At 38.9% G+C, this 14,534-nt stretch overlaps 1 protein-coding gene across 6 annotated transcripts; it reads right to left on the reverse strand.

The window, feature by feature from the left end:
• Positions 1–46: 46 nt before the first annotated feature.
• LOC5515050 (DNA polymerase nu) lies at positions 47–13,974 on the reverse strand. Of its 6 annotated transcripts, XM_048728480.1 has the most exons (31): positions 13,484–13,973; positions 12,499–12,679; positions 12,194–12,265; positions 9,983–10,076; positions 9,808–9,901; positions 9,358–9,518; positions 9,011–9,046; positions 8,666–8,790; positions 8,382–8,488; positions 8,004–8,128; positions 7,839–7,919; positions 7,653–7,713; positions 7,428–7,492; positions 7,205–7,240; positions 7,073–7,120; positions 6,663–6,755; positions 6,538–6,594; positions 6,246–6,299; positions 6,145–6,164; positions 5,792–5,837; positions 5,643–5,706; positions 5,377–5,454; positions 4,680–4,794; positions 4,286–4,368; positions 4,062–4,133; positions 3,924–3,983; positions 3,693–3,803; positions 2,729–2,807; positions 2,588–2,655; positions 1,837–1,898; positions 47–363 (listed from the first exon to the last, which is right to left on the reverse strand). In XM_048728480.1, exons 1-31 carry the CDS (start codon positions 13,770–13,772, stop codon positions 286–288), a joined length of 2,715 nt encoding a protein of 904 aa, XP_048584437.1. In that variant the 5' UTR covers positions 13,773–13,973; the 3' UTR covers positions 47–285. The 6 variants fall into 6 exon arrangements, 5 of the variants coding, with proteins under 5 accessions (XP_048584437.1, XP_048584439.1, XP_048584438.1 ...); XM_048728482.1 differs by lacking the exon at positions 6,663–6,755; XM_048728481.1 differs by lacking the exon at positions 12,194–12,265 and having other exon boundaries at positions 13,484–13,972.
• Between the last annotated feature and the right edge of the window lie 560 nt (positions 13,975–14,534).

Genomic DNA, 14,534 nt, shown 5'->3' on the forward strand with positions numbered 1-14,534 from the left:
ACTTAGCTGGGGCGGCAAAATGTTCCGCCGCAAAATCTAATCTCGCTACAGAGCAATGTTGCATGTTTATTTTGTTGTACAATTTGAGTATAAGGTATAACTCACTACATTTATAATGTATAAAATACCGATCTCGAAAAAAGAAAACTTTTCCACACACACCTTTCACACCTTTCCACAAATGTAAAATTCACCAATTTGTGTTTTTTTTACCAGTAAAGAGATTAACTTGTATAAACTTGGTGCTACGTGCTAGATATAACGTATCAAGTTCCTAGTGTTGACTCAGCCGTCTGTGCAGTCTCCCCAGACTTTCATTTGACTCCACACTTTCCCAACACTGATTGTCACAGGAAAAGGCACCTGCAGATTGGAGAAATCAGATACAGTTTTGTGTTTACATGGACAAGGCGAAATGTGGCAGGGATGGGGGGAATTTAATAGCAGTTGCATCTACAATGCTGGGCAAAACTGTTGTCGTCTTTTTTTATTTTTCACTGCATAGGGGGTTTCAAGGTTACCCACTCCTCCTGTGCGCATCCAACATTGGGGAAGGGGGTTTCAATGACATTGTCTTGGGAAGAAACTTAGTTGACTAACGATAGATATCGAGAAATCCGCCTTTTTTAAGGACGCGATAACTAGTTTTGTCCAGCATTGTAGCTTGCGCATGGGTAAGGAGAACAGGATTTCCATAGGTCACACTAAGGGTTATAGTTTTATTAAAGGGGGATTTTCTTCCGTCTTGTATATAATGACTAATACTTGCGTAACCAAGGGCCATACGGAAAACTCGAGACGTAGCCCTTTGTAAAATTGAGAGACAAATGGAGCTTATAAAGTTGAGGCAAGATTTTGAGATATTAAGTGTATGTCCGATCAAATGCGCAATTAAAGAATGTCGATCAAATTGTTTGTAAACTGTGATCAATTGTTTATAATTGAAAGTACAACGTTTTATTTGCAAGGAAACTCCGTCTGATACTTTTTTAATGATATTTGATTGAGAGTTTCTCAGTTACTTGCATTAATGCGGCATTGAGCGGCAGCATAAAATGGCGGTGTGATTGGCCTTCTATAAAGGTGCGGGACACTAATAATTATATTAGTTTTTTTTCCTATGTGCGGCTAATGTTAAGATTACTATATACGCGAAGACTCTATCGTAACATAATCTGCATTGTGTAGTATTTCATCTCACTTTACATGCATTCGAGTGTTAAAAAAATAGAAATAAATAAAAGAGAGAACAATAGCAGTGTCGCTGATCTTATTTACCGCTCCGGATATTAGTTTAGATAACTTGTTAAACGCCAGTCCTATTAGTCATTTCCGCTTGTAATCATTATGTCAAAGAATTTATCTATTGATTATGCAGAGATCGTTAATTGTCGAGATTGTAAGATCGTGCTACATAAAGATTGCCTAAACGCAAAGAGTGTCCTATACTGGCTGGTAGGTAAAATCTACGGAAGTTCCGTAACAAGCAAGTTACAGTTATTCTGTACGTTTTGTGTTTGTTTTGTATTGGTTACTTAACGAAAGAAAGAAGCAGATATAAATTTCGAATCCACCGGTCCCTCAGGTTTTGGACCGGAACGACTGTGACGAGAAACCTTTCCGTAAAAAGAAAAATAACCTAATTCTTGGAACCAACGCAGAAATTTCATAACAAATTCCCAGAAACGCTTTTGAAGGCCCTAGCCAAGCAAAAATATAAATAAAATATAAATTTCAAAATAACTATTATTTTTGGGTTATATTTCCTTTTTGGCAAAAGATAAGTAAAAAGTTTAGGTATTTATCACGAGGTATTAAAATCTGGACACTGCAAACCTTCAGTGTTGCTCGATTGCCGCACAGACCACGCCCAGACGTCATGATGGACAGCACGAGATCTACAAAGGAAAACGTAAAAAGTATTTAGGTATTCATGGAAGCATGAGGGATGAGGCCAGGGGCATGAGGCATCTTGTGTAGTTCCAGAAAATATCCATATCCCCCCCCCCCATTGAGTGAGGGGGTCGGAGGTATGAATCCCCACCCCTCCGGATTTTCCAGATATAGTACTCGGTGCCCTTATGATGCAAATCCATGACAGAATTATTAGAAAAGCGTTGTGAATAATTAACCCGTATTATTAAGTGAAAAGCCCTTCGAAAGATAATCGGCCTTCATTATGTACAGACGGGGGACTTTGAGTATTCGGTTCTGAAGACTCGCGTTTCTCACGCAACAGACCCTCCGGATTTTTCACTCCGGATTACCCCCCACCCCCTGGAAAATCCTGGGCGTTTGACCCCTACCCCCCCCCCCCCCCCACCACCACCCGGAATTTCAAATCCCCTCAATGAAAGAGGGGGGGGGGAGGGTATTGACATTCACCTGATCATGAGAGGTAAATCAGATTGAATAGCTACTCCCCCTGGCACACCTGTCCACGCCGACAATATATTGTAAACTCTTTTTAAGCTTTAGGTAAAATGTCGATTAGAAAACAATTATTCACTGGGCAGGTCTAATTATTTAGAAACAAACTGAAAAGCCATACGTCGTATTTCGGTTCAGAAGGCTAGTGCGGACGAACCTTTGACGCGATCTATATCTGTGTCAGCGACTTCTAATAGCAGTTCGTCATGTATCTGTAGCAAAAGCCTGAAATAGTAAATTGTCCAATGTGACGTTATAAGTCAGACACAATACAATCAATGCCTGCTGTGCTACTTACCTTGCTTTTAGTGACACATCCTTTCCTAGTGCATGGACGATTTGTATCATGGCCGACTTGCACAAATCAGCAGCGGAACCTAGGGTGATGGAAAGACGAACCGATTACAACAGTAATGAAGAGAAACAACGACATTTTAATGAAGAACTGATACTGTCGTTGATACTGATACTGATCAAGCTTATCATATCGTATAGGAGGTGTTCAGGGTGCGCCAAAAAGTGGGTCATTTCTTATTGAAGGATCGTCAAATACTTTTTCATTTGATACACCTATGACTGCCAACCCCACCCCATCCCCTTTAGCAAATCGTGGGTACGCAGTCTGATGATTGTTGTTGTTGTGATAAAACGTTTAGAAGAAAAGTCGTGGTTAGGTTTTAACCACTTCGCTTCTGACATAAAGCTCATACCTACTGAAAAAATAACAAACAACCTCGACTCTATCCGCAAAGCAAGAGAAGCCACACTGATAGCTCGCGCTGGCACTCTTGAGCCCGGTGACCTCAACCGGCGTGAAGAAAACCGTTTAGTAATCCACACCACCCTATTTACCATCTTTCTTAAGTTACTCCTTTCTCAATTACTTATTTATCTTTTGTTAGTAATCATCAACTTTGTACATATACTAGCTGTAACATGCCACTGTAACTCATTTATAACCTGAAAAAGGCTAATCTGCGTTGTTGTCGACTTTTTCTTTTAAAGGTTTTATAAATTAATCAATAGAGGCTGTCCGGTGGTTTCTTCCTACGTTGTTGTTGTGATGAAGACGATGGCCACCATTATGACGAAGAAGATAGTCGGGGTTAGGGAAAGAGTGATGGGCTTTGCAGTAGTGAGCTTATTATAACGGTGACAATATTAAAAAGAGGATTCTAAGATGATGATAGAGAGCCTGATAGTTATAAATGCAATAGTGTTATTATGGAAATGGTCGGCGAAAAAAATGATGGACATCTGACCTTGCACCACAAAGTTTACCGCTTGTCTCTCCGCTTGAGAGCGAATCTGGAAATCGCGGGACTTAATGTGCGGAATCCATCGCTTTCGCTTAAAGATTGTGCTGACAAAACCTGCATAAGGTAAAAAAATATTTGTAAGGCTATAAGGACGTTGAGCAAACGATTATTTATCACAATTCTGCACTTATGCAGGTGCAGGGGACCAGGAAAAACATTGAAGGGCGGCCTTACCATTTGTGTTACAATCTTCGATGCACTTCCGGGAGAACTCGTTAATTCCAGGGAATTTTCCTAATATCAAACACACGACAGGTAAGCGACAGGGAGGTAGCAATCGTTAGTATATTTAAACAATATTCGTAGCCATACCGAGAAAACTTTCCATGAATCCCTTAGCTTCATTGGGCTCTACGCAGAGAGTGTTTCCCAAACGTTCACGACCTAAGGACATGATTATCATGGTGATATGAATGATAAATGTATTTCATCTTGAAAAAGGCAGCACTTCCGGAAAGAACTGATTTCAGATTTTACACAGATTACACGATCTTTTGTAATCAATCTGTCAATCACAATAAGTTCTCGGGTCTTACCAACACCGTATATTACGGAATATACAATTCTCTTGGTCCTCTCACGCTCCTTGAAGTCTACCTTCACTGGTGGTACTCCCAGCCTGAAAACATGAAAAACAAGTTACATGATAAGGGGTAATACAAAATCGGCTGTCACTCATACATATGGCCTTAAATCTGAACAGCTCGTTCAACCTTAAAAAATGTTATTTTTGTATTTGTCAAGTATGTAAAACATAAGGCATCTGTAATTCTGCTCAAGAAAAAGGCATCACCATTATCATTATATGAAATCTCAAACTTAATACCAAAACGGAATAGACGTGTTATGGTGTGATACGTAAAGAAGCTTAGACTTCGTTAGAGCGCCATCATTATAGTCATCCTAAAATATACTTTGCTAGAGACATACCATTGAGAAGTCAGTTTAGTAAATATGTCTATAGACGTGCTATCGTTAAATACACGCAGGAGGTCAGGGTCATCTGATAGGTTAGCCAGCAACCTTAGCTCGATGGACTGAAAGTCTACAAGACAGATACACAAGAAGAGCTCACTACTCGGAAGCTTCAGATGCAAAAAATTAGAACTTCTCCTGCGACCTATCCAATATTTGCCGGTTAATAATATTGTATAGAGTAGTATGGTATGGTGTAGTGTGGCAAGGTATTGTGTTGTGTGGTATGATACGGTATTGTGTGACATGTTCGTGTAGTGTGGCAAGGTATTGTGTGGTGTGGTATGATACGGTATTGTGTGACATGTTCGTGTAGTGATAGTATTGTGTGGTATGATACGGTATTGTGTGACATGTTCGTGTAGTGATAGTATTGTGTGGTATGATACGGTATTGTGTAACATGTTCGTGTAGTTATAATATTGTGTGGTGCGGTATTGTGTGACATGTTGTGTGACATGTGATGTGGTATGAAATTATGTGGCTACGGCAGCCACACGAAATAGATTAAAAGGTTATGGCAAATGCTATATAACAGTAGGGAAAGATCATACAGTAGTAAATTCGGAGTAATTAAACCTATGGTTGAAGGATAAAGTAGGTCTCCATTCTTTTCTTTCATTATGTGATAGAAACATAATTCAGAACGTACCTGCGGCGAGAAATGACCAGCCCTCGCGACTCTGATACACATCTCGTGGGTATAAAACAATGGTCTCCTCCTCTTTGCCTGACAAGCATTGGTAACATGGTCATCAAGAAACGTCTAAAACGAACTAGGACAGAAAGCGGGTAGATCTCCCCCTCTTATAATTATCGCACATCTAACCCCACATTGCTCCAACCCCGCCTCTCTGAACAACATTTAATGTTTCGTCCCTTGAGGCTTTAGAAAAGAAGGTATGCAGGCGATATTACCCGCAATAAACTGTTTCTTTACTCCAGTCACGTTTATTGCTTGTTTCGGAACACATTGAAGGTTCTGCAAAATAAAAACGGAGGCTAGCAGCATAAGCACGTTTAATAAAGAATTGCAATTCCGCAGAAATGCTCATTTTTTTTTTTACCGGATTCGTTGATGTAACTCGCCCTGTTGCTGCTGCGGTGTGATCCCTAGTGACGAGATTCGTCTCATTATACTACTTACAGGGCAAGTGAGACTTAATAATAAAGCGATTCGGCTTTCAGCTTATTATAAAGTAAGCAAGCATCCAAAGTTGGCAGCCATTAAAACCTACTTTAAACACGAAAGTGAGGCAAACCGACAAGATAGCTAACTGATCGCTCACATTGGCCATCCTATTCAAGATCTCAGATTAGTTCTTGCAAGAATCAGTTACAATAACCTTTGAGTCTGTTGTGTTTTTAAAGGCTTTGTGTATCTTTTGGATGGCAGGTGAATGATTCCTATTTAACTTACCATTTTGTGTAAAGTAACCCCTGAAATAATGATCAAGAGGACAAGTTAGAAACAATCAATACAAGCAGAAAAGGAATCAATTGATAATCACGTGCACTTACGTTCTTTACGAATGGAAGTATACCGTCAAAATAAGTAGATCTTAGTTTGACAAGCTACGGAGAAAGGACACTGATTAGGTGCCAACATGCTTATGCAGTCATAGATGTCTATGCATCAGAACAGAAATGGTGTTTAATCAATAAGGGTGCGTTTTGTTAGAAGATAAATGAAAAATATAAATAGAATGATAACACCAATATGTTTAATCTTTGCATCATTACAATACTGTAAACCTTGTGCAATTTGTTTAGTACTTATTTACTAAAGCATACATTCCAAATCCATTTATACCTGTCGATATTCCAGTACGAGTTTAGGCAGCGGATGAAACTCTTGTAGTAGCACCAACTATAACAAACGACGAGTAACTGGTTATAGAAATACAAGTTACGACTGCCAAAACTTAATCTACTTACAACTGACTCAGAGGTGGAAGTGCAGTTCTTTGTTGTTGTTTTAGCAAGTTTCTTTTTGCATTTCTGATCCAGCTTCAGCTGGTCGAATAAAATCTGAAACGAAATTCCTGGCTCCAATAAAACGGTAAATGTGGAAATCTCTACGCGCTTTGCACTAAGCTCACTAAGGAAATCAAACATCATGTTCCACAAACACACATATTCTAAGTAGGCAAATATTTATGAAACAACAAAGTTATCCATAACAAACTATAATTTAAAGAGTGTTGATCAGACACTTCTTTGTTACAATTTATGATTGATATATGATTTTACCCCAAGTGGGAGTTATTCGCTTGAATCAGGCGATGGAAATGGATGCTTTGTACGAGGACAATGAGCAGAGAGTCCTGACAGATCACTAACCTTACCTCTCTTAATTGTTGAGTGCTGTTGATCAGGAATGGCTGTCCTGCGGCCTTAAGTACAAAGGAGCAAGTAAAAATGAAAATACTAAAAACAGTGTTAATCTTTTGGCCCTAGCAGCTGATCGGTTGATTTACCTTGTGAGCCTCGGATTCCACAATGTGAATCTCTTTCTACGGAGGAACAAAAGCAAATAAATATTAATGAGGGTATGCAGGCTACATCCTACATTCAAAATGTATTCTATTAATCTCTACAAAGACTCGAAGAGAATGGGTGCGGCTCATCGTTAGGAAAATCAATTTAACGTTAACTTGCGTATTATGTAATTTAAACTTGTCTTAGACGTTCGAATAACACCTTGAGGATTTCGCTGGCATCCAGGAGTGCTTGGACGTTAACATGAATACCTTGCTTCTCCATCACTAAAACGAACAAGACGAAGGCAATACAAAAAAGTAAATGGGTATATAACCCAAAAGAAAAAAAAAACGAGATCATGAGAAATCTTAGAGATGCATTCACAGGAATCAGATGGTGTGTCAAGAAAGGAGGTTTTGGTGCAAGCATTTATTAGAAACTTACCTGCCAAAATAGGGCACAAGTCCATTTCCAGATCCCAAAATAAATCCCAAAGGCTATTGGACTGAAAGAAAACAATATTCTGAGCAAGTAGTTGCCAGCTGAGGGTAGTATACTTATACTAAAAAAGGTGTTTATACTAAAATAGGTGTATTTAATTTTCAAGACAGGGCTTTCAGAGATACGCACCTTCAGACGATGAAAAATGGTCACCAGTGCTGGTCCTAGCGTTGCCAAGTCACGACACACCTTGTTATCAGCATATTCTTCCTAAGGATAAATGAGATCTTGAATAAGACGACCTTGCTTAGATCTGTAATGATGAACAAAACCGGTAGTACAGTGGAGACATACGCATTTATTATAGGTATCTAGCAATTCCACCATCTGCATGACATCACCGTAGTTTTTTGGAGGGTGATCAGGATCCAATAACCACGCTGCAATCTTCAGGTCGTAGCATTTCCATAGAAGGCAAACTGTAATTGAGATAACATAGACATGCCTTTCTTAGGCTATGTGATGGCATTTAGTAGTATTGTTTGAGTGGAGCAAAATGTACTTTCGAATACAGTAACTTCTGTTTCTTGACAATACAAATTCAACAGCTAGGCTGTTGTATTTATTGTCTGGAAAAAGGTATGGCCCTTATCATCTTCGACTCCAGGAATTTTCGTTAAAAAGAAATATCAGTCTAGAAAAAAAATATTTGTTTGAAGCTAACAGGCTTACCCTCATCGGAAACGTATGCAAAAACATCTAGAAGGCACTTGATAAGGGCCTGGGCGTCGTAACAGATCTTCCGGGATTTTGATGACATCAGCTCCCCTAAGATTTTCCTGGGGGAAGTATAATTATATCCACAAAAATATCACAATCAAACTAGCGCGCGGTTGAACCTCACAATGACATACTATCGCAATAAGAAATTAGCTAAAACAAAGGGTTAGTTCGTATCAGTTCACATTTTAGCGAGAATGTAAAATCAGTAAAGATGAAAGACATAGATAGAGTACCTTGTCCAATCGGCCGCGGTATCATTATCAGGCTTCAGAGGCATTTTCACGAAAATTAAGGTCGTTTTCTCTTGTGAGCCATTTTGCTTTTTACGCCAAGGTAAAGCAAATGATATAAAAACAGGCTAAAACACACATGAAAGAAAAAGCAACCAGTAATGATAGTTACACGACAATGAATGTCCTAACAAAAGCCACCATACATCAATGATACAAAAAGCAGCTTTTTACTGATAAACGAATGTAAAGCTTGTGTAGCCGTCCCCTACAAAAACGGAGAAGACGAGTGTACTTAGACTAACGAAAGTAGGATGGGATTTGTTATGATTGCATAGGAACTCCTACCTCCGCCTTTGTTCTCTCTTCATTGGGTCTCTTTCTCTGTTAAATACAAATAAAATGTTTCTATCATTCAAAGAGATCTTATATTGTATTTTTGGTCGTCAAGAGCACGTCAATGTTATAAAGCAATGCTGAATATGGTATACACAATATAAATGCAGCTAGGGGGTAAGTGCAAAGGGCTTGCAAGATCCTACAAGCTCACAACTACCTCTGTTTGGACAATCAATATCATTATCGACATTTTTCGTGCTCCTTTAATGTCGCCATAGGTATGTATAAGAACGCATAAAAACAGAAAAAGTGACAAACCGCAAAAATGTATAAGGGATGATAGATAATGGTGACACCTTCTTCGCCGCTGGTCTGATTTGTGTGGAGTCATCATCATAGACCAAGGTACATGCAACCTCGTCTGCTGACAACAAGTTTTTCTCAAACTCATTTCTCTCACTTCTACTCATTAAGCTCACATGAAGAAGTCGTGTCTCCCTCCCCTGGGATCCATTCCCTATAGGCAACAATGGAGAAAATAGTATCAGAGGGAATATTGGAGGAGCTAGTATTGGATAAGATAATCATACACAAGATATGCTATATGTCAAATGAAGTAAGCTCAAACTAAAGGGAGAGGCTGGAAGTGTCGCTATTGTACCTACCTGTTATACCTATCTATCAAACATATCACTATTATACCGGACTTAAATTGATATTCACTTAATTTTATCCCCGAATTCTATATTCAGGCACCAACAACCCCGCCCCCTCCCCCCCCCACCTCTCAAACTCACGGAACCTACCCAAAGGCTTGCTTAGTCTAGCTGATGTAATCTTCTTCTCTTTAAAGAAGTTGGTGATGTTCATTTGCTTTGTTGGTGAACCTGGGTCGTGATTCTATGGAAAAACCAGAGCATTCTTTAAGAAATGATAAAATTCTTTTTAGAAATGATAGATGTTCAATCGAATAAAACTTGCCTTGTCGTCTTTGGCGCTGGAAACAGGTGGAATATCTGAAGACGGTGCAGTGCTTTGATCATCTTCATCTGTATGAGCCCCTGCTCTACTGGTCCTGACAGTGTATCAGCAAAACGCAGTAGTCATTTCTTGCATGTTTGGGAGGCAAAAGCCACTTTTTTCCATATGTACTTTATGTTACATGATATAACTTAATTACGGAGAGTATGTCGGATACATTTTTGCAAAACGGGAACAGCAAATCCGAGACCAATGGCAAAAAGGTCTTAATATAACGCTGCCTTTTTGAAACTTTGATATTATTTTGAAATGAACCCTTTAAATAAATAATGTTTCCAGATACAAAACAAAACGTTATGAAATCTTCTGAAATAAAACTGGGAGTAAAGTAAATAGATTATATTTATCTGCCGTGACAGCAAAAGACTCTTTAATAAAAAAATGCATGAATCTGGGTATATTATATATAGCAAAACAACAACTGCGAGTGAAGCGAGTTACATAGAAGGTCGATTCGTTTCCTTAAAAGAGAACCTATGAAAACTACATACTGAAAAGGAAGCCAGCCCCCATTGGATTGGAGCTACCTTAAGGGCCGTAGCAGGGGGTGGGGAACTGGGGGCAAGTGCCCCCTCAATATTTTCAAAAATTATAAGGGAATGACCAATAGGGGCGTGGCTGTGCCCCCAATGATTTTCTTAATGATTTTGTATTGTGTCCCTCCAATATTTCGAGGCCTGTTACGGCACTGACCTTGAAAGTGTTCTAATGTCAATGAACTTTAATTTTGCCGATCTTGATCTTGAATACTTAAAATACGAACAGCACGATTAAAGAATGCGTCTTCACGGATATTTTCTTAGCTGTCCACCTAGCTGAGGCTTTCATCATTGTGCTGGTTAACTCACTGGCTCTCGATGTTTTCCTGAGCAAGACATTTTGCTTCAAGAAGTCGAGTTACCTTCTCCTGAACCTCAACTGGCAGATCTCATGGTTGGGATAACACTGGGAATCAAATCAGCTTTCGCCATCGCGGGATATGAAATTGAGCAGCTTAACAGAATTGGAGGTTTTATAAACTACACAGCAATTGACGGATCTGTACTTCCTTTCATGGAGAGAAGAGAGCTATGGAGAGAGCCTATGCAACACAATCGCCTGTCAGACATCGGCTCCTTGATTACAAGTTGTACAACTATGGCATTGCTTCAATATGGACTATCGCAGTCCTTACTTGTATGGACAAAGTATTAGCAGCTGTACATATGCTTACAGAAATTAACTACAGTATCCAGGTCTCATTAAGAATGGTACTCTGTGAACTTTCTGTTTCGGTTGTGATTTTGTTATCTTACTATCTGGGTAAAACTCAAGTTCACAAAACCACTTTGTAACTACCTGACAACAACAACATCAAACTGACGGTAACAATCTCCATTGTAACACTTATATATCTGTTGTTTGTTTTCTACCAGCCTTGATAACTACCTTAGGTAAAGCCTTGTTTCGTGATGATCAATCCAAAATTATATATCCTTTTTAAACTGTAACGCTTTACACTAACTCATTTGCCAATTTCTTCATTTACTCAGTTCGGATGCCTGAGTTCAGAAAAAAGTTATGCAAAATCCGTAGAAGTTGCCATCTACCATGTAAACAATCAGCTGCTCTCTTAGAGAGCAAATGGTTGTCTTGCTGATATATATTATATTATGAATATTGTATCACAAATTGAGTTATTGAGAAGATCGTCCCTTACTGGCCGAGATAAATACTGTCTCATCAGTCAGGGCCGTAGCAGGCCCTGGGTGTACAGGATACGGAGACATTACAGAGGGCATAGCCACGCCCTTACTGGTCATTTCCCTTTGATTTTAGAAAACAGAGGAATGACATTAGTATTCTATTAGTATTCTATTACATCTTCACAGAGGGTTCAAGCCCTGGTGGCCAGCGGAACCACCAGCTATTTTCCACCGTGCGCCAGCTTTTTTTTAAAAGTTGATTTAAGTTTTAATAAAAACTAATAAAATAAAATAACTTCCGACCCTACTTATCAATCTACACTGCCTTTTCTGGAACTTAATGAAACCCCTGCTTGATATAGATGTGTTTCCCAGATTATGCATGCTGAACTGAATTAATGGAAGTTGCATTGTGCTTATCAATGCTTTCAAGAACAATGCTTCAATGCTATCTTATATAGCTTACCTGTTCTGTGAGGTTCTCAACTCCAAAGAGTCTCTTACTTGTCTAGAATGCTGGATCTCACTGTTAGGTGTGCTGTTTTTATGGCGTAAAGTTGATTTAAGTTTTATTTGAACTAATAAAATAAAATAACTTCCACCCCTACTTATCAATCTACACTGCCTTCTCTGGAACTTAATGAAACCCCTGCTTCATAAGATATAGATGTCTTTTCCAGATTATGCATGCTGAACTGAATTAATGGAAGTTGCATTATGCTAAACAATGCTTTCAAGAACAATGCTTCAATGCTATCTTATATATCCTACCTGTTCTGTGAGGTTCTCAACTCCAGAGAGTCTCTTACTCGTCTAGGGTGCTGGATCTCACTGTTAGGTGTGCTGTTTTTATGGCGTAAAGAGATTGGAGTGTAGGGACCCTCAATGGAATGAGGTAGGAGCTCTGCAAATGATAGTTGCCTTCTTGGTGTACAAATGTCTTGACTTTGAACTAGAAGAGACACAATACATCATATTAACCATTTTAGGGTCACTAAGGCTATGTTTGATAGTACTGGACAAATTTACATCTGCTCAATAATTTGTAAGGTTCTGTGTAAACACAATGTACAGTGCAAATTATTGAGCTGACTTAGGCTAATAGATCACTTGACTGTTTGGGTGCCAAACTAGCGTGCGCTCAGGCATTTAGCAGCAAAATAACAGCAACAAAAATCAACCTATTTATCTTTTCTTTCAGAAAGGGTTTAGTTTCATTTTAATCTTTTTTTTTTTTTTTGTCGTTCCCTGGTGTGACGGGTGCAGTCATTTCTGATTTTTTATTATTATTTTGTTTTGAATTCGCCACCCTTAAAGGTCAGGTGATCTCTTAGCGCAAGTCCCTTATTAATAAGTCTCTTAGTATAATTTAACATTGAGTTTTACAATAGATTTTGGGGTGCAAAAGTTTTGCTTCATGGATTTTATTGGGTGTCTCCCAGAAAAAAAAATAGGGGGGAGCGGGGGGTTGTTGAACCCATAACCCCCACCCCTTAACCTTCTTTTCGCTTTATGCTTGAAACTTTATTTGTAGTGAAGGCATGCAATAACAATTTCAACACGAATCTTAAAATGTGCCTTATCAAATGCCATGCTAACCTGCATTGCCAAGGAAAAAAATAATATGAGATTAATAATGCCAACGTAGCAGATTAAAGTAATGCAATACGCAAACTTTAAAGTATTTTTATGAGGGTTTCTGCTTCAGCGGAAGAAGAAGCAGTAACAGGGCTGTAACATCACACACGCCAAATACCTTCTTGTTTCACGCTGACACCCAGCGGAGTTTCATTGAAAGAAGGGTTCGTATTCCTTCGTATTTCGTGTAAAACAAGCTGTGCCGTCCTTGGAAGTAGACTAGGGTTCGAGCTAAGTACATCGCAGCGACGTGAAAAGTCCCACTTTGATGAAGACAAACCTCTACTTCCACCATTAGCACTGGTAAAACTGCTGAAGCTCGGAGACCCCGACGTTATACCATCCTCTGACTTGGTTTCTTCACGGATTTTATGATCATTAGACAGCAAATATTTATGTGGATACATGAAAATGTATCCTATAAACAGGAAACTGTTATAGCTTAGTGTAAAGTGTAGGAACAGAAGAGGCAATTTTTTTGGACTTCGCGCGATGGGCAAATTTCGCGCCAAAACAGTAACCACAGGAAACCCAAACAAAAACAAAAATCGAATAGGCGGCTGTCTAAATGGCCCGCGAGTATCTTCAAGGCAAAAAAGAAAAAAAAAAAAAAAAAAAAAAAAAAACAGCCGCAATTGCAACAAGGATGCCTCGAACGTTTTTAATAAAACTCCTTCCAGCCAATTGTTAAAAAGTTCTAATCAAGGAACCACTTCTAACTAGCTTTTGGCCGTCAACATGGGTCAATAAAAAAGGTCGCAAGTGTTTTTTCTTTTTGTTTCGTTTTCTGAAGTCCGACGGGCAAAACCTGTTTCCCTGTTTCCACGTTCAAAACATATTTTTACAGAGTCTTCTAGAAACCATCATGTCCTCTTGAATTGTCTGAGACAAAGAAATAACACGCTATAGAAAGCACAGTACGTTGTGACCACTTTTTGTTACCACGCCAACCAAACCTGGGGTAAAGGAAATAGCTTTAAATTTATCTTGATTATTGTGGAAAAACCTAGGCTTTTATTTAATGTAGTTTTTGCCAAAACCAATAAACAAAACGGATATTTGGGAAAAGGCGCAAAACACCATGTTATGAAAAACCAAAACAGCTGGACCCATTGTTATGCATGTTCTTCCGCTCCGTAATCTGTCACTCAGTAACTCATTAACCAATC

The sequence above is a fragment of the Nematostella vectensis genome, chromosome 6, assembly GCF_932526225.1.
Source record: "Nematostella vectensis chromosome 6, jaNemVect1.1, whole genome shotgun sequence".
NCBI lineage: Eukaryota > Metazoa > Cnidaria > Anthozoa > Actiniaria > Edwardsiidae > Nematostella > Nematostella vectensis.

Excerpts from the sequence above, each read along its gene's own strand:
- LOC5515050 (XM_048728480.1), bottom strand. The coding sequence starts at position 13,772 with ATGTATCCACATAAATATTTGCTGTCTAATGATCATAAAATCCGTGAA. Across the intron at positions 10,077-12,193 it reads TTGAGAACCTCACAGAACAG|GACCAGTAGAGCAGGGGCTC; the intron begins GTAAGCTATATA and ends ATACACTGTCAG. Across the intron at positions 5,838-6,144 it reads GGGTTACTTTACACAAAATG|GGATCACACCGCAGCAGCAA; the intron begins GTAAGTTAAATA and ends TCTCGTCACTAG.